General features: G+C 32.2%; 1 protein-coding gene and 1 long non-coding RNA gene across 2 annotated transcripts in view; both read right to left on the bottom strand.

Annotated features, from left to right (window-relative positions):
- LOC111629818 overlaps nt 1-21249 on the bottom strand; it is a 110601-nt gene that overhangs the window by 71714 nt on the left and 17638 nt on the right. The window contains exons 5-9 of the mRNA XM_023373726.1: nt 20755-20843; nt 15667-15796; nt 11901-11989; nt 6806-6934; nt 4058-4272 (exon numbers count right to left, since the gene is read on the bottom strand). Coding sequence (XP_023229494.1) covers nt 4058-4272; nt 6806-6934; nt 11901-11989; nt 15667-15796; nt 20755-20843 — 652 coding nt within the window. The remainder of the gene's footprint in view (nt 1-4057; nt 4273-6805; nt 6935-11900; nt 11990-15666; nt 15797-20754; nt 20844-21249) is intronic.
- Nucleotides 6805-11990, bottom strand: LOC111629816. The gene is made up of 2 exons (XR_002757404.1): nt 11901-11990; nt 6805-6934 (listed from the first exon to the last, which is right to left on the bottom strand). It is a non-coding gene; the product is annotated as an uncharacterized LOC111629816 (long non-coding RNA).

The following is a 21249-nucleotide window of genomic DNA, read 5'->3' as shown; positions in this document are numbered from 1 at the left end:
GTCCAAAATTTAAGGACAACAGGATCTACAAATCCTAAAAAGCCAGTTGGGCATCCCAGATCCATGAGGACACCTGCAAACATCGGCGCACTCAGAGCATCGATAGAGCAGTCTCCAACATGTTCTGCTCAAAAACATGCCCCCGGATGATTCCAGGTCGACTAATCTCTTTACAAGAAGCCGTTGAATGGCCCCCTCGCTCCTGATTTGAGTCCATGACTTTTTCTTATTCGGGTATCTCAAGGCAGAGGTTTTTAAACATCGCCCTTGAACCCTACAAGAACTCAAGGAGGCCATTCATGAGGAAATCGCAAAAATTCCTCCAGATATGCTGTTGAGAGTTGAAGAAAACTTCAAGGAATGGCTCCAAATGTGCATCGCCCATAAAGGCCAACATTTGGACAACATCATTTTTAAAACCTAACCAAAAATAACTTTCTTACATGTACTTTGATTAAATAAAAAGTTTTTTCCATATTATTGTACCGTTTTTTTAAGTACTATCCTGTACTAACTGTAAGATATATTTTTCAACAAATGTGCTACTGTAATTTCCTGTGTACAATCTATAGAAGCATATATCCATCCTTCTGGCATATAACTGCAAAAAATTTCTAAAATTGAAATAAAACCTTCACATAACTTGTGTCACAATATAACCTGCATCACCAAGGTGATAATTGAAAATATGATACCAGTATTCAGTTTGGAAGATATAGTCATCTGAGATATTCTGTTTTTTCTTTGTTTCTTTCATTTAATTTACATTAGCAGTTCATTGTAGATATAATTATGAAATAAGGGAAAAAACTGATGTAGTAATGTTTAAAACAAGGGAAATGAAATATTTAAGATAGCATCATCAATAAATGGCCACTAAATTACAAATTTTTAAAATCTATGTCACTTGTTTTATTTAATCAAATAATGTAAGCTGGAAAAAATTAAATTAAAAAAAAATGTTAATTTTAATAATATCCAATGACAAAGTTTGAGAGCTGATCACTTATTCATATTTGCTATAAAGAATAACATAATAATATCAACAGTCAGTTTCTAAACAGTTCCCTAAGAATTATTAGATAAAGAGGGAAATTACTGGAAAGTTAATTAGATATAGGATCATTGTTTAGAGTTCTTCTCCAATGTACGCAATCCACACCCTTCAGATATTGCTAAACGATTTATTCAATCATTTTTATACCTTAAAAAAACAGATTTGACTCCTTTGTAGAAAAGGGCTGCAGAATTACAATTTAATAAGAAGTAAAATACATCACAAATGGATACAAGGGATTGTGTTGGGATTGTCACCTGCGGACATTTTAAACTGTTTTGCATATTTGTGCAGAGACATAGCCTCTAAAGAAAGGTTGTCTCTGCAATGGAAATAGTTGTTCCTGGTGATTGGACATGGCAAGCAAAATTAAACTCGTATCCATTTGTGATGTATTTTACTTTTTATTAAAGATTTGACTCCATTTATATTTCCAAATGTCACGTTAACATGATTTATTTATTACAGTCAAATCAATTTAAGAGAGCACCCTCAAGATTAATGCATCATGTTCCCTTATCCAAAGTAACAAGATCATCCATGGGGTTGTTAATGGCATTCAATTCTCTCCACTCTTTCATGGCTTAAGAGTTCTATGTAACTTATCATTTGAAACTATTAAAATTTATGATTACATAATTTTACTATACTTACACATATTACCATTCTTATATCATCAGTTTTACTCTTATATTGATTAATCAATAAACACAGTATATTTATCAGTCACAGTTACTTTTACTTCCTTCTAGAAATACAGTAAGAGACCTAGCTGAAAAGATGTGCTCCAAAATTTCTGAATGCTCTTTAATGAGATATACAGTATAAAAATACGTGCAGTACTGCCTTAAAGTCATATGACCGCTGATATCTTGTCGCTAATCACTTCTGGCTTTGTTCCCTCAAAATGAGGGAGGATGTATTTATGATACACACTCTTCATTCATATATGTTTTATGACACCTTTTTAATATGTAATTGCTTCTCACTTGTCCAATAAAACCTATTCTAAAAATCTTTAGACTGTCCATTTATTAGAAAACTAGCAGATGAGCCCAGCGTTGCTCGGGTAAAAAATAACAAAAAACATTAAGATTATTAGATTTTTTCATATTTTTAACCCATTATATTACAGTGTTTGATTTATATAACTACAAATGTTACCTTTAAGAAACTGTTCCATTCACAGCCAAATATCAAATGGTCATCTGACAACAAATCAAATTTGGTGAAAAATGGACCAAATATTTAAACTCGGCACTCTGAAAAACCACTTAAATCATATTTTGTGCAAGCCTATAATCTCGTATTTTGGATTTTGGGAAGATAACGTGTTTTCACATAGGTTAAGAAGCATCTAGCTGGGTATTAATTAATTAAGTATTTTATGTTATAATGAAGTGTTTATATTTTTGCAACAGATTGTATAAATCATGTGGGAAGTATGTTCTCATAAATATCACATTTATAGAAAAATTATTGAACTGCAATTTAAAAAAATTGTACACCTATAAATTTCAACTGTTGTCCGTCTGTATGTCTGTCTGTCTATCCTTCCTCAATCTTGAGAAAGGAGTTAGATACATGAGAGATGAGACCAGATGTAAAAAGCTTAGGGACAGGAGGCCGAGATTAACTATATAGGAACTTCAGGTTTAGAAAGGATGTCACATTACTTTGATTCAAAACTTCCCTCAAACAAAGTTAGATCGATGACTGGCACAACTCTATTGCTAACAGGAAAAGTATGATGTATAGAGGCAAGATTACCACTAAAAAAATTGAGAACATTGTGACAATCTCANTGAAGTGAAGACTGTTTGTTCCTGATGATTAGGATGGATGCTTGAAGACATTTTAGTTTTCTTCTAAGTATTTTTTATATTGTGAAATATACCATCTGCCTTTTTAAATTTAATTTAATCTATATTTGTTTAGATGTATACCTATGCTAAAAAGCATTTTGGACCTATTGGCCCCTCTTTAGTTAGCTTTTCTTATATACATAAAAATTAACTTTTGACTAACATTTATAAAATACTTTATAAAAAAACTTTTTATAAATTTTTAATAAAACTATTGACACATTATGACTTCACGAAATCACATACATCACAGTACAGAAGGCTTCATACTAGACACAAGTCACGGGAAATTCTTAAACACAAATCACACCCTCCTGTGACAGCACTGTTAAACAGTGCAATGCCATCTCCCAAACCCCCAAACAGAGAACAGTCCCACTCATTCAGCCCCAACATCTCACAATTTGATGAAATGTTTGAGATGATATTGCACTGGTCTATTTAGCAGTGTTACTGCACGCAGTATGGCCACATTGTATGAATTAATTACTGAGTCAGAGCAGAGGTGCAGAGTACTCCATGACCTGTATACATTAATATCACAGTAACACAGAAGTGAATGTAAATTTGAGTGTTATAACTCAGTTCTCTTCTAATAACAGTTCTATTTACCCTACTGTTACTCAACACTCCCATGTTAAACAGCCAAAAGCTGCCCCTGATGCCACCATTATCATAATAATAACGATTATATAAAAAGTTTCTTTTAAGCTTTATTTTCTTTCATTAGGTGTAATTTAAGGCAGGTAATTAATTCACAACAAAGAAATTATTCTAATATGGTTCTTATAAATAAAATTAAGTAATATATATTGAAAAAATTTATAAACAAATAAGACCAAAATAACCTTATAAAATCCTTAAAAGTAATTAACTGTATGCTTTAAAATCACAATTAATAATAGACTCAAATGAGTACAAGTTCAACAGCGTAGAATCTAATGTGGCTATTTCCCAAACAAAATTTAAAACGTATTGTATTATGCAAACTTTGTTTCAACAAAGTTTACACCATTGTTATAAAAAGAAGTCCTGTACTTTCAAACCAATATTTTCTTTAATTTATTGATTATAAAAGTCACTGAAAAAAGACAAAATATACAAAAATATATATATATATATATCAATAATTTACCTTGTTTAAAACCAGTGTCACTCAAATTTAAAATGCAGGTTCCAAACTTCGTCAAGAAATTTTCACCAACTACTAATGCTGCTGGTTTATGTCCATAATCTATTTCTATTGGTTTCGATTTGGAATTTCCACTAATGTCACAAAATTTTCCTCTCTGTTCTGAATTTTGATCAGAGTAAGATTCATCAAAAAAGAAAACTCTTTCATCTTCGAATCTGTTTTATAAAATTTTATTTTATATTTAGAATTAAAAGTAAAAATAAATATTTTAAAAATAGTAAAATGACTAACAAAGTTTATTATTAATAAATTTGGTAAGTTTTGCCATTTATAAATAATACCAAAATTTTTAACATGGCTCCAATACTACACACTGTATATTTTGTACCTATATATATATGTTACAGCTAAAGCCCATGAATCAGATAAAACTAGGATTAATTGGCTAATGCTAACTTCACCCTGCAAGTTTGTAAGTTAAAGCAAGTAGCAATCTATTAATTCTGACTTTATCTAAATAATAAAATTATATATGTATATAATAATATATCTTTATCTATAAAAATGCAGATAAAGTTGACATTATCTGTTTTTATATTAATGTCTCAAATAAAGGTAGTATTGCAGTATATTTTCCAATGAGTGTGTGTCTTTGTAAGAATTTTTAAGACACCTATGATGTATTTGTCTTCAATTGTATTTATTAATATAATGTAGTTTACAAATTTTTTGAGAAGTTTATCATAGGCATAAAAAATTACCAGATTGAAAAAATTGCTGCTTTACTGCCAATTGGCTTGTATTGATAACATAGCAATAAATTGCCAAACCTGGTAGCATTTCTCTGTTTTTCTGCATGTTGACTAAAAAACAGTAAGTTCAGGCCCAAAAAACATAACATCTATATTCAGCTCTATCCACATTTCATGAACAAAGCCTGAATTTTAAGTTTTGTTCATGCTTCATTCATTCATTTTTGGATAATTACAGCTTTATACACCTTGTGACTTGGATAAAGTTAGCATTAACCAGTTAATCCTAGCTTTATCCAATTCATAAGCTTTAGCCATAACATATATATAAAATATATTAATATCATAATGTTAGAAATAATTTGTTTATATACACATACACACTCACTTTATATATACTGTATATACACTGAACTGGATTAGGAACACCATGCCATCATCATCTTGGAAATGGTACAGGGATTTCCTTAATTGCCATGTCTCAACTGTAATTTGCTGCAGTTGAGACATGTTGGCCTGTGATTTGTATAGCAGAAAGCAATACTTGCTGGTCATAGGTAAATGAGGTAACTTGAGCACAAACAGATCATTGGGGCATGGAGGGTTGGTGCTAGTATTTCCGTGATGTCCAGGGTATACCACAAGTATATGAATTATGCACAAACATCCATCAGATCACACAGTAGCCAGCCATGTGTGATTGATCCCAGAGGTCATGTTTAGGATCAATTATACATGGCTGCTGCTGTATCAAGACTGGTATCTGAACAAAGAAATGCCACAGAGGAACAGCTTACCCACCAGTACATTAGTGAACAAGGCAAATGTGTTTTGACAATGACCATGCAACATACCTTGCATTGACTGAAGTTCAATAGCCATGCTAGCCTGTCAAATGCACAAATCATTGCAAACAATGTCTTGCATGGGCAAGGGAAAGACACCGTTGGACCTGGGACAAGTGAAAGGAGGTCCATTTCATGCTGAATCATGTTGATGGCCAGGTCCAAATCTGACATAAACACCATGAAGCCGCATTCCTTGGTTGCATAGTTAGGATTACAGAAGCTGGTGGTGGCAGTATCATGATCTGGGGAGTGTTCTTTTGGCAATGCCTAGAGCCATTGATTATCCTCCCACAGTCCTTGAATAATGAACAATATAGGGACCTGTTTAGGTTATCAGGTTATCATCTGTACCATCATTTCTAAAATTTTTTGCTCACGCAACCCAATATACTTCTTTGTAATGGTTCCGTAACGCATACATTTATAATATAAAATTTTTAAAAAACTTGGTAAACTGAAGTTACTGTATATTATATAATGAAATAAAATTATGCATTATCAATAAGTTTTGCATGTGAAATGTAACATCGAGTACATTTCTATTAAGAATAGTTCAGGCCAATTTTGATTTGTAACAACTTACTTCAATTTCAGTTATTATTATTGAAATTTAACTATTGAAAAAATGTAAGATTGACGATTGTAAGTAAAACAGATTGTTTCAAAATTATTCAAGGGTCTATTTTACTTTGAAAAATATTACAAGTTTCTTCTACAAACTTAATAAATCCTTTTTTAAAATGTACTGTACTTTTCAGACTGTAAGAAAATTTTGTCAATTTCATTTTATATATATATATAAAATCATGAATCCACTTGAGCCAAAATTCATCTGCTATTTGTTTTATAATTTACTGTTATGTATGACAATAAACCTAAAATTTTGAATAAACAAGGAAACATTTTCAAAACAATTACAACTTAAATGGCTTTATAACTATGACTTTACATAAAATATCTATTTTGGTGTTATTCAAAATAAAAAACAGAAATCAATTTCATATATACATATTCAATAATCTTAATTTTATTAATAAATGACAATAATAACGAGCAATTATTTATTGTGACATTATCATAATGCCAGGTTGCAAATTATATTTTTAGTTTTTATTTAAATATAAAATAAAAATTCACATTTCATTTACCTGAAATTTATATCTTCAGTAAAATCTCTCTGGTTTCTTAAGCCATAATTAGTCTCAGATAGCAGTGAGGCTTTATCTGATGACTGTGTAAATCCTTGTTGATCAAAATAATCATGAATTGGTGGATACCTATTTTTAAAATATTACAATTATACACTACATTTTAATACATTAACATATATTACACATACACACCTGCGTGCGTGTGCATGCGTGCGTGCATGTGTGTGTGTGTGTGTGCACATTATTTAGTCTGTTCACCGCATAATTTAGTAAATAGTATATGTTTTTCAAAAATATAAACAAAACTCAAACCTAAAACTTTTATAGTCTTCAACTTATGCAGCTAATTTTCTCAGATGATTTTTATGTAAGTTGAAAAACACCCTAAGTTGCAAAGTGTTTAAATACAATATATTTTTAAGGTATTTTCCAAAAGTTTTTGAACTGATTTTTTACCTCAAAAACGAAATAATTTTGTACTTGTTATTCTACTGTTATGAACCTCACATCTTTGCCATATGTTTTTTAATAATTCTATAGCATCTAGTGAGAAGTGACACTTTATCAAGTTTGAAAGTACAGCAACACATTGGCAGAAAAACTGAGTGACTTCTGAAACATCAAATCAATCTGAAATTCTGTATGAAACTAGACAAAGCATGCAAATAATCCTACAAAATAATAAAACATGCATGTGTGAATGAGATAATGTCAAAATTGAAAGCATTCAAATGATAGAGACACTTCAAGGAGGGCAGAGAGAATATCAGAGACAATGAGCATTGTGGACATCTGAAAATATTCAGAAAGAATGGACCCTTGTGCACACTGATAGACATTTCAGTGTCAGAATGATTGCAGAGAAATTAACATGTCAAAAAATCAATGTTGGAGAATACAGACAAAGAACTAAAAATGAAAAAGACTTGTGCAAGATTGGTGCTAAAAATTTAAGTTATGATGAGATATGGTTGGTTGATTTATTAGGGTTTATTGGCACAAGAGCCATAAAGGGTACACTGCGCCATGACACATAGTATAGTTTGTACATGGAATAAATAAATATATGTATAAAATGTAATGATTTAACTATCAGAACAACAATGACAAAAATTTCCAGGATCTATACTACAATAAATAAATAATTAATCAAATCTCTTTGTAACAATTAATGACTTTCAAAAAGTTCAGTAGTTTGTCAAGATGTGGCTCAAAATTCTCAACAAGCTTCCATTTCCAAAATGACTTGTACCAGCACCCTCAAATTCAGGGCATTCACACAGTATGTGTTTAACACTTACAGTACAGTTGCAATAGTGGCATACTGGTTGGTCATCACCCTTCAAAAAGTATTGATGAGTCAGTCAAGTATGTCCAATCCTCAGGTGGGTAAGGATTAGTTCAGATCTCCTTTCATAAACCTTATTATGTGTCCAATTTTCTACCAGACATTTGATCTTGTGTAGTTTATTGTGGACTTGTGTGTTCCACATGTTTTGACATCTCTTTGCTATTTGTTTTTTAATTACTAGCTTCAAGTCCTTTAATAGGCATTGCATGCTGTAAAGAAGTTGTTGACTTTGCAGATGATTCAGCTTGTTCATTCCCTCTTATATCTACATGGCCTGGGACCCAACAAAATTTTATAGAGAAATGCATGCTGAAAGATGGCAAATAAATTTATGAATTTTAATCACTATGCAGTGAGAACTAGGTTCAGATGAGATGAAAGCCTGAAGTGCACTAACAGTCATTGTAAATCATGAGCAACAATGATCTTTGCTATTTATATACTTTAAGGCTAAGTGGATACTTGTCTGTAGCTCTGTAGTGAAGATGGAAGAATTTGGTGATATTTATCCTGCCCCAATTTCATACTGGCAGACGAAGACTGAGCCAATGTAGTTATCCGATTTAGATCCATCAGTGTAAATAGGAATTAAATTCCTGTGACTGTGTTAGATTTCTGCAAAGTGCTGTCTATACACACAGTCTGGAGTGGATTCCTTAGGAAAGTGCTTTAAGCTTACTTTTATCACAGAAGTTGACCAAGGTGATATACTATCAACCTCGAGCTGTGGAATGTTGCTTCTGTCCAGTTTAATCGTGCTGCTTACTCTCTCCATTCTTATGTCAAATGTAGGGACACTAAATGGGTGGGTTGCAAATAATTTTTCAGCTGGATATCTGATACTGTAGAATAAATTGAAGGTTTAGTCTGGGATTTCAGTTTAAGGCAATAGAAGAGAGACAACTGTTCTCTCCTGAGTGATAGTGGAGGTTCATAAGCATCCTTATACGGGCTTTGAACAGGAGTGAGAGATTCATTTGGGTGAACTGAAATACAGTCAACCCCCTATAAAACTGTTGATAATTCCGTTTTATATGAATTCCATGTTGTACGAATCATTTAGATTTTACAAATACATGAGCCATTCACAGCCTGGCACACGTATTTGTAAAATCTAAGTGACTCATACAACATGGAATTCATATAAAATGGAATTATCAACAGTGTTATAGGGGGTTGACTGTATCAGTTTGAACTCCACATGTTTTTGTGGATTTCAGAACTGCAACATATGTTTCATTGGTTCATTTAATGTAACCATATGATATGCCTCTGCATAAGGTAAATTCTTTGTAGTTTTCACCCATTGAATCTATTTCTCTCGTTGCCATGTTGGGAACTTTGGGGAGTAGATATGATGGGCACCTTTGCAGTTCACACAGTTTGGAGTAGCAGTACAGTCAGTATTTTCATGATCTTCATTTCCACAGTGTACACGTACACTTTTACCATGACAAGATGCTTTTGAATGTCCAAAATGCTGGCATTTGAAGCACCATGGTGGATTTGGAACATATGGGCAAACTGGATAATGTAGGTATTCTGCAGAAACAGAAGGTGACAATGTCAGTTTATTAAAGGTGAGTATAAGATGTTTTATTGGTATCAACTTGCCATCTCAATGAATGGAGATGCATTGAATGACAGTGACATCTTAATCTGACAGTCCAATTTGAATATGATTCATCTTCAGATATCAGATCTATTTCAGATATCACACCAAGTGATGAGTTTAAACTCCTATGTGGTGAGACAGTAATATCACTATTTCCCAAAGTTTTTATTGCCAAAAGCTTCACAGATTGCTGAGTTGAGGTAACTTCAATTAAAAGGTCTCCATATCTTAAGTTTTGAACCTTCTTTGGGTGTCCAATAGTTGATTCAAATAGTTTTTGAATCAGAAGAGCAGTTTGATAATGGTTTTTCTCCAGTTGCATGCACTATCAATTAGGCTGCGGAACTGGAAATGCTGGCTTTGACTGAAGGTGATTTGTTTGTGCATGGACACTTTGTATTTTTAGAATCCATATTGAGAAAATTATTATTCAGCTCCCAGTGACTCCACCCACCACAGGGCCCAACAAGGGAATGCCGTCACATGGGAGATTCCCATAGACCGTCACACAAGGGTTTCCCAGAAGCTTTACCCTCAACAATGCAGTCAAGAAGAGCATATCTTGTTTGACATGACAAGGTTGTCAAGCAGGGACATGTCCACCCAGTCTGCATCGATCAGTTGACTCAGAGCTGAGGTCCAATGAACTCAACGACCAGCCGAGTGACTCAAATGGAGTCTGATTTGAGCCTCCTGTTTATCCAAAGCAGAGACCAAAGCAGTGTGTTGGGAATGTTATATTGCCCCTCAACTACCAGAATCCTCCTTCACAGCATACGGGACACCATACATGGCAAACACATGGGTGGGCATTCAGATCCCAGAGATGTAAAGAAGAGTTACTAAACCATCTCTGGGAGGTTTAATACTATCTCTTATTGATTAATACTAAGTAATTTGCTACTAGAGGTAGATGTTAGGCACTATCTCTTAACTAAATTAATAATTATAATTTTAATAATTTATTAAATAATTTAGAATCATCTAGAAGGAAAGAACTGACCTGGGGCAGGGCTTGAACCCGCAACCTCTGCTTGCTGTGATGTGCACTTGCCAGATGCACCACCCAGGCCCAGAGCTAGCTTTCACAACCAGGTGCATTTAAATTTAAATATAAGCTTACGTGGTTGATCAGTGCACTGGCTGGGACAACTTCTATGCCCACGACCTAAGTACAACTCCACAACATCACTTAGCCAGCTAACATTTTACTTGATATGTATATATATTGATATATATATATATATATTCATTTCTATAAAAATATATACACACCTTATCGAGTAAAACAGCTGGCTGAGTGCCATTGTGGAGTTGTACTTAGACTGTGGGTATAGAAGTCATCTCAAGCTGGCACCCTGATCAATTGTATAAAGTTATATCTAAATTTAAATACATTTAAAAGCGAAGGTGAGCTCTGGGCCTGGGTGGTGCATCTGGCAAGCACAATGCACGGCAACCAGTGGTTGCAGGTTCAAGCCCTGCTCCTGGTCAGTTCTTTCCTTCCAGATGATTCTAAATTATTTAATAAAGTATTAAAGTTATAATTATTAATTTAGTTAAGAGATGCACCTAATATCTATCTCTAGTAGCAAATTACTTAGTATTAATCATTAAATTAGTAAAGTTATAGCCCAATTATTTAAGGCAATTGTTTGGTTATGTTTCTATATACATATCAGGCTTTGTGATGTTTGATTTACTTAAATGAATCACATTTCATATTTTCCATCTTGTTTTTCATTATTTATATTTGAAGACTATCACTAAGATATTTAAAAAAATATCCAAACTAAACTTTTTAATTTCTGACACATTGTTAACATGTTGATTGCCAACCTATAATTTTTAAAACCATTTTCTTGACCCATTTTAATTCTGTATATTTTATTGTGTATTTTCTTGTCTCATAAACAACTCAATCAACATATTTCTTAACTAATATATAAATATAAAAATATTTTTATTGAAATATAAACAGAATTTAAATTTTATTGATTTGAGGATTTGATGTTCAAATTTCAGGTAATATATAACTTGCAAAAAAAAACAAATATTTATTCAGAGAAATTTATTTCATATTTATCAAATAACTGTTGATTATAACATTTTCAAGAAGCAATTACCTTTCTTCTTCAAACATATCATCATTTCTATGAAAATTTCCTTCTTGTTCGGTTTCTTTCCAACTTCCATCATCTTTTCCGTCAAGTCCCTAAAATAATAAATATGCTTATGTTAAAATTNAAAGATCAAAATAAAGATAATTAGATTTATTAATACAATTTAATTTTATTTTGTTTATTCACAAATAAAATGTCAAATGCACATAAATGCACACATTGTCCCGCAAAAATTACTGGCATTTTAAACTTTAAGGAAAAATCTTATAAAATCGACAACATAATTTGTTAATGTAATATATAATAAATACGTACTGGAAGTAGAATAAGTTGAAGAATAAACTACACCGATGTAATGTTAATGTATTGCTAAACAAGAACCTTCTTTGCCAATTCTTAACAGTTGAATCCACTCCGTCGATTACACTTATGAGTTTCTTTGAATTCTGATTTCTGAATAATCATCTGTTTTCATGTGCAAATGGATTAAAACTTATATCATGCTCCTGTGTGATTTTGGAATTTCAATCTTGAATTCAATTCAAAAGCTTTGCTTTTCCATTTGCTATTCATCTTTACTCCTGACAATACACAAGAATGATTGAAATGACCCAGATAAAATACTTTTGTTTTTAAACATCAGATGGTGAGCATCTGGTAAAAAATATAAACATAAGGTTTACAAAAATTATTGCAAAAGTGCAAAGAATCCTTCATTCGCGCCCATGGTTTTGGAGCAATAAAAAATTAATAAAAACCTCGTCTTATATGCGAGTAAATACGGAAGTTTGGTTTATTTGGTTACAGCAACACAACACTTGAGTGATCTGCCAGGGGATGCATCCCAAGAAATCTTTTATGGGAAGCTGGATCCTATTTAAGTGAAGAAAACCTGGAAAACTCCACTCCCGAGAACCCACAACTAACTAACTACCAGAGTTTGGTGGTTTTATGTACTCAGCTACTGGAGGGAACTTAATAGAATTAAGAAAGTACTGTTCAAAAATTAAAAAACCTGAGTTGGAAACCCATTCAGAAAAGAAAAAATTAAATACTTATAGGTTTTTCACAGGGTAACACTTTTGATTGCATGTAGGCAAGTGCTATATGCTATCTGTAGCAGTAATTATATAGAGTGTCTATTTTGCACTATATCGTTGTTGCATTAATTAAGTGAATATAATATGGTAAGACCCCGCTTAATGCGAAGGGTATGTTGCTAGATGACAAAGTGCTAAATGAAACAGTGTTAAACAAGGTCATTTTAACACAGAGTAAATAGGAAAAGGGGAAACACACAACCAAAAATAAACAATTTTATTTTAATTTTGAGTTATTTTTATATTAATTTGCATAATAATATATGTTAAATAACACACAAACATATGCACACAGAAATGTAAAGTTTAGTTTTTGTGACAAAGGTCCTGGCTTTTCTGAAATTCTTGTTTTTTGCAATAAAGTCATGTGGTTTCATTTGTTGCTTTCTTTTTCTTTCCTTAAGCAAATGTTGGTAGAAGGAGATCACATCCAAAACGCCTCTTCTTGCTTTTGCACTCTTTTCAAAATCTGGATCATTCGCTACAATTTGATCAACGATTTCAGTTATCATTACCAAACTTTTACTAAAGAAATCTGAAAGAATTTCTTTGAGTTCTTCTTTTTCAGAATCACTATTTTCCAGTTCTACATGAATTCTTTGTTCTGCCAGTTCTTGAAGGTCATCATTGGTAAGGCTCTCACCAGAAACCTGCAGTAACTCCTCACTATCCTGCTCGTCTACATCTCCTAGTCCTGCTGTATTGATTAGGTTGACAATTTGGTCAATGATAGGCTCTTCTTGTTGAGAATTCTTGATACCTCCAGCCATAACTTTTCCCACACTCCGTTCATGTATTCATCACTTAATTCTTGCCAAGTAAAGTCAATATTGCCTATGGCATCCATGATGTTATATTATTTCCAAAATTGCACAAAACAAACATAGATTTAAGGAAAATATAGCATTACGATGAATTGCCACCTTTTGCCAATTGGTTTGTGTTTGGAAATAATCATATTATATACAAATCAATGAAATGCCATGATAATTTGAATCAGCATAAATTTTGAGCTTTTTTAGGCTTCAAGCAGACCGCATTATATCGAATCAGTGTTAAGCAGTGTCTTACTGTATATACATTTTAAAGTTATATACTTTTTTAATAAAAATTATATTTAGTTTATTATTTTGTTAAATTTTTTGCCAATAGATGGTACTATGTGTAAACCAGCAAATCAAATGAAGATAGAAATTAATTGATTTTCAGAAATCCAATAGATATTTTGGAGTGTGATGTTTGACATTATCTAAGTTAGTAGTATATAAATGTAATTGCCGAGTTTCATAGCAATTGGTCAAACGGCCTAGGCGTGTATAGCAAACAAACATCCAAACATTCTCATTTATATATATATAGATTAACTAATGGATGGCTTCACAAAATCTCAACAAATACCAAAATAGTAGAGTAGAGAGGTCTGTCACCATGTGCCCATGTACAGTAAGATTACAGTCCCTTAAATCTTTAAGAGTAGTGCTCCCTTATGCAAAATTTTGCTCTAAAAATACTGTGCTCATTTAAACAGACTGTTCGTGCTCTGTTAACAGGAGTCCTGCTAATGTAAAACATAGGAGAGAAAATTGGAAACATGGCAAGATGTTCTCTTAAGCGAACAACTTCCTTATCCAATGCTCTGTTAAGTGGCAGTAAGTATTAATATTAATGAATGTTGTTACTCAATCATGTGTTCTTGTAGACAAGAGAGAAATTTTTCTATATTGTTTCACTATTAATTAATCAAACATCTGTTGTATACAATATTGAAAAATTTTAGATTAATCTGCTATCTGAAATTAAAACTCAAGCTAATGTTAAACATTTTAAAAAGAAGCTAAATAACATTTAAAATATCTGATATCCTTTATGTGTTAAAAGAATTTATAACATAAAACCAAAGTAACTATTTATTATCATGATTATTTGTATTGTTTGGAAGTGAATTATTTGATGATATTGTTTGGACATGAATTATTTGTATTGTTTATTATTTGTATTGAAAAAGACTGTTGTGATTGTCCTATTAAGTTAGTTACAACAAACATTAAATATAATCTTTCAAGATACAAGTTGAATGTCTAATATCAAATGATGGATTAACATACAGAAAATGGAGAAGGAGAAATACTAAAGATAAGGCATATATACATCATCTTCAATGGTTTCAGAAAAAAAAATCATGATGGCAGATAAATATGTTTGTAGTAGGTAATGGATTTTTCATGTTTTTAAAGATTTACTTGGCAACTTTAGACATAAGAAAACTTGTTGGACACATTCATAATTGCAAATAAAAATCAGCAGATAATCAAAATCATTACATAACCCTCATGTGTTTTCAAATTAGCTTTTTAAACACAGATACTCTATGGGTCATTCAAAGGAATTTACAGTACTAAACTCAAAAATTTATAATGATATCTTATATTTCATAATTAATTAAGCACTGTAAACATCATAACATAAAAATAAATACCAATTGTGAATAAATTGTGGGAATAAAGAATTACAATAAAAATTAATTATTAAACCTTTTTATTATTCATTTTAAAAAGTAAATAGAAAAATTCAAATGTTCTGTAAAAAATATATTAAATATACTGTATTTAAAGTAACACTATATTTTTAGTTTTTATTTAAATATAAAATAAAAATTCACATTTCATTTACCTGAAATTTATATCTTCAGTAAAATCTCTCTGGTTTCTTAAGCCATAATTAGTCTCAGATAGCAGTGAGGCTTTATCTGATGACTGTGTAAATCCTTGTTGATCAAAATAATCATGAATTGGTGGATACCTATTTTTAAAATATTACAATTATACACTATTTTAATACATTAACATATATTACACATACACACCTGCGTGCGTGTGCATGCGTGCGTGCATGTGTGTGTGTGCACATTATTTAGTCTGTTCACCGCATAATTTAGTAAATAGTATATGTTTTTCAAAAATATAAACAAAACTCAAACCTAAAACTTTTATAGTCTTCAACTTATGCAGCTAATTTTCTCAGATGATTTTTATGTAAGTTGAAAAACCCCCTAAGTTGCAAAGTGTTTAAATACAATATATTTTTAAGGTATTTTCCAAAAGTTTTTGAACTGATTTTTTACCTCAAAAACGAAATAATTTTGTACTTGTTATTCTACTGTTATGAACCTCACATCTTTGCCATATGTTTTTTAATAATTCTATAGCATCTAGTGAGAAGTGACACTTTATCAAGTTTGAAAGTACAGCAACACATTGGCAGAAAAACTGAGTGACTTCTGAAACATCAAATCAATCTGAAATTCTGTATGAAACTAGACAAAGCATGCAAATAATCCTACAAAATAATAAAACATGCATGTGTGAATGAGATAATGTCAAAATTGAAAGCATTCAAATGATAGAGACACTTCAAGGAGGGCAGAGAGAATATCAGAGACAATGAGCATTGTGGACATCTGAAAATATTCAGAAAGAATGGACCCTTGTGCACACTGATAGACATTTCAGTGTCAGAATGATTGCAGAGAAATTAACATGTCAAAAAATCAATGTTGGAGAATACAGACAAAGAACTAAAAATGAAAAAGACTTGTGCAAGATTGGTGCTAAAAATTTAAGTTATGATGAGATATGGTTGGTTGATTTATTAGGGTTTATTGGCACAAGAGCCATAAAGGGTACACTGCGCCATGACACATAGTATAGTTTGTACATGGAATAAATAAATATATGTATAAAATGTAATGATTTAACTATCAGAACAACAATGACAAAAATTTCCAGGATCTATACTACAATAAATAAATAATTAATCAAATCTCTTTGTAACAATTAATGACTTTCAAAAAGTTCAGTAGTTTGTCAAGATGTGGCTCAAAATTCTCAACAAGCTTCCATTTCCAAAATGACTTGTACCAGCACCCTCAAATTCAGGGCATTCACACAGTATGTGTTTAACACTTACAGTACAGTTGCAATAGTGGCATACTGGTTGGTCATCACCCTTCAAAAAGTATTGATGAGTCAGTCAAGTATGTCCAATCCTCAGGTGGGTAAGGATTAGTTCAGATCTCCTTTCATAAACCTTATTATGTGTCCAATTTTCTACCAGACATTTGATCTTGTGTAGTTTATTGTGGACTTGTGTGTTCCACATGTTTTGACATCTCTTTGCTATTTGTTTTTTAATTACTAGCTTCAAGTCCTTTAATAGGCATTGCATGCTGTAAAGAAGTTGTTGACTTTGCAGATGATTCAGCTTGTTCATTCCCTCTTATATCTACATGGCCTGGGACCCAACAAAATTTTATAGAGAAATGCATGCTGAAAGATGGCAAATAAATTTATGAATTTTAATCACTATGCAGTGAGAACTAGGTTCAGATGAGATGAAAGCCTGAAGTGCACTAACAGTCATTGTAAATCATGAGCAACAATGATCTTTGCTATTTATATACTTTAAGGCTAAGTGGATACTTGTCTGTAGCTCTGTAGTGAAGATGGAAGAATTTGGTGATATTTATCCTGCCCCAATTTCATACTGGCAGACGAAGACTGAGCCAATGTAGTTATCCGATTTAGATCCATCAGTGTAAATAGGAATTAAATTCCTGTGACTGTGTTAGATTTCTGCAAAGTGCTGTCTATACACACAGTCTGGAGTGGATTCCTTAGGAAAGTGCTTTAAGCTTACTTTTATCACAGAAGTTGACCAAGGTGATATACTATCAACCTCGAGCTGTGGAATGTTGCTTCTGTCCAGTTTAATCGTGCTGCTTACTCTCTCCATTCTTATGTCAAATGTAGGGACACTAAATGGGTGGGTTGCAAATAATTTTTCAGCTGGATATCTGATACTGTAGAATAAATTGAAGGTTTAGTCTGGGATTTCAGTTTAAGGCAATAGAAGAGAGACAACTGTTCTCTCCTGAGTGATAGTGGAGGTTCATAAGCATCCTTATACGGGCTTTGAACAGGAGTGAGAGATTCATTTGGGTGAACTGAAATACAGTCAACCCCCTATAAAACTGTTGATAATTCCGTTTTATATGAATTCCATGTTGTACGAATCATTTAGATTTTACAAATACATGAGCCATTCACAGCCTGGCACACGTATTTGTAAAATCTAAGTGACTCATACAACATGGAATTCATATAAAATGGAATTATCAACAGTGTTATAGGGGGTTGACTGTATCAGTTTGAACTCCACATGTTTTTGTGGATTTCAGAACTGCAACATATGTTTCATTGGTTCATTTAATGTAACCATATGATATGCCTCTGCATAAGGTAAATTCTTTGTAGTTTTCACCCATTGAATCTATTTCTCTCGTTGCCATGTTGGGAACTTTGGGGAGTAGATATGATGGGCACCTTTGCAGTTCACACAGTTTGGAGTAGCAGTACAGTCAGTATTTTCATGATCTTCATTTCCACAGTGTACACGTACACTTTTACCATGACAAGATGCTTTTGAATGTCCAAAATGCTGGCATTTGAAGCACCATGGTGGATTTGGAACATATGGGCAAACTGGATAATGTAGGTATTCTGCAGAAACAGAAGGTGACAATGTCAGTTTATTAAAGGTGAGTATAAGATGTTTTATTGGTATCAACTTGCCATCTCAATGAATGGAGATGCATTGAATGACAGTGACATCTTAATCTGACAGTCCAATTTGAATATGATTCATCTTCAGATATCAGATCTATTTCAGATATCACACCAAGTGATGAGTTTAAACTCCTATGTGGTGAGACAGTAATATCACTATTTCCCAAAGTTTTTATTGCCAAAAGCTTCACAGATTGCTGAGTTGAGGTAACTTCAATTAAAAGGTCTCCATATCTTAAGTTTTGAACCTTCTTTGGGTGTCCAATAGTTGATTCAAATAGTTTTTGAATCAGAAGAGCATTTTGATAATGGTTTTTCTCCAGTTGCATGCACTATCAATTAGGCTGCGGAACTGGAAATGCTGGCTTTGACTGAAGGTGATTTGTTTGTGCATGGACACTTTGTATTTTTAGAATCCATATTGAGAAAATTATTATTCAGCTCCCAGTGACTCCACCCACCACAGGGCCCAACAAGGGAATGCCGTCACATGGGAGATTCCCATAGACCGTCACACAAGGGTTTCCCAGAAGCTTTACCCTCAACAATGCAGTCAAGAAGAGCATATCTTGTTTGACATGACAAGGTTGTCAAGCAGGGACATGTCCACCCAGTCTGCATCGATCAGTTGACTCAGAGCTGAGGTCCAATGAACTCAACGACCAGCCGAGTGACTCAAATGGAGTCTGATTTGAGCCTCCTGTTTATCCAAAGCAGAGACCAAAGCAGTGTGTTGGGAATGTTATATTGCCCCTCAACTACCAGAATCCTCCTTCACAGCATACGGGACACCATACATGGCAAACACATGGGTGGGCATTCAGATCCCAGAGATGTAAAGAAGAGTTACTAAACCATCTCTGGGAGGTTTAATACTATCTCTTATTGATTAATACTAAGTAATTTGCTACTAGAGGTAGATGTTAGGCACTATCTCTTAACTAAATTAATAATTATAACTTTAATAATTTATTAAATAATTTAGAATCATCTAGAAGGAAAGAACTGACCTGGGGCAGGGCTTGAACCCGCAACCTCTGCTTGCTGTGATGTGCACTTGCCAGATGCACCACCCAGGCCCAGAGCTAGCCTTCACAACCAGGTGCATTTAAATTTAAATATAAGCTTACGTGGTTGATCAGTGCACTGGCTGGGACAACTTCTATGCCCACGGCCTAAGTACAACTCCACAACATCACTTAGCCAGCTAACATTTTACTTGATATGTATATATATTGATATATATATATATATATTCATTTCTATAAAAATATATACACACCTTATCGAGTAAAACAGCTGGCTGAGTGCCATTGTGGAGTTGTACTTAGACTGTGGGTATAGAAGTCATCTCAAGCTGGCACCCTGATCAATTGTATAAAGTTATATCTAAATTTAAATACATTTAAAAGCGAAGGTGAGCTCTGGGCCTGGGTGGTGCATCTGGCAAGCACAATGCACGGCAACCAGTGGTTGCAGGTTCAAGCCCTGCTCCTGGTCAGTTCTTTCCTTCCAGATGATTCTAAATTATTTAATAAAGTATTAAAGTTATAATTATTAATTTAGTTAAGAGATGCACCTAATATCTATCTCTAGTAGCAAATTACTTAGTATTAATCATTAAATTAGTAAAGTTATAGCCCAATTATTTAAGGCAATTGTTTGGTTATGTTTCTATATACATATCAGGCTTTGTGATGTTTGATTTACTTAAATGAATCACATTTCATATTTTCCATCTTGTTTTTCATTATTTATATTTGAAGACTATCACTAAGATATTTAAAAAAATATCCAAACTAAACTTTTTAATTTCTGACACATTGTTAACATGTTGATTGCCAACCTATAATTTTTAAAACCATTTTCTTGACCCATTTTAATTCTGTATATTTTATTGTGTATTTTCTTGTCTCATAAACAACTCAATCAACATATTTCTTAACTAATATATAAATATAAAAATATTTTTATTGAAATATAAACAGAATTTAAATTTTATTGATTTGAGGATTTGATGTTCAAATTTCAGGTAATATATAACTTGCAAAAAAAAACAAATATTTATTCAGAGAAATTTATTTCATATTTATCAAATAACTGTTGATTATAACATTTTCAAGAAGCAATTACCTTTCTTCTTCAAACATATCATCATTTCTATGAAAATTTCCTTCTTGTTCGGTTTCTTTCCAACTTCCATCATCTTTTCCGTCAAGTCCCTAAAATAATAAATATGCTTATGTTAAAATTAAATAATTTTAAACAGTAAATTTATTTTCTAAATACAAAAATATAAACAATATGTGCTTATTTAAATAAATATACTGAAATTCAAGTAATAATAAAAATAGCACTAAAACTATGTAAAATTTTTAAAACAAAAGATAACTGGTGGATTTTTAAATTTATATTTATTATAAAAGATTATAAATACTGGGTTGTTTGGAAAGTAATTTCGTTTTTTCCGTGAAAAAAACAATATTTTTATAATAAATAAATATTTTGTTGAATTATATATCGATCATTTTGGTAAAATACCTGTTGTCATTTCTGGTAATAGCATGATTTCACATTCATAAAAGTTTTGATTGTTGCTTACAAAAAACTGATCCAAATAATTTTTGA

Source organism: Centruroides sculpturatus, unplaced genomic scaffold (assembly GCF_000671375.1).
Source record: "Centruroides sculpturatus isolate CEXI.00-Female unplaced genomic scaffold, Cexi_2.0 scaffold600, whole genome shotgun sequence".
In the NCBI taxonomy this organism is placed as follows: domain Eukaryota; kingdom Metazoa; phylum Arthropoda; class Arachnida; order Scorpiones; family Buthidae; genus Centruroides; species Centruroides sculpturatus.
Note: the sequence above shows the minus strand (reverse complement) of the source record. Positions and strands in the feature narration are given on the sequence as shown.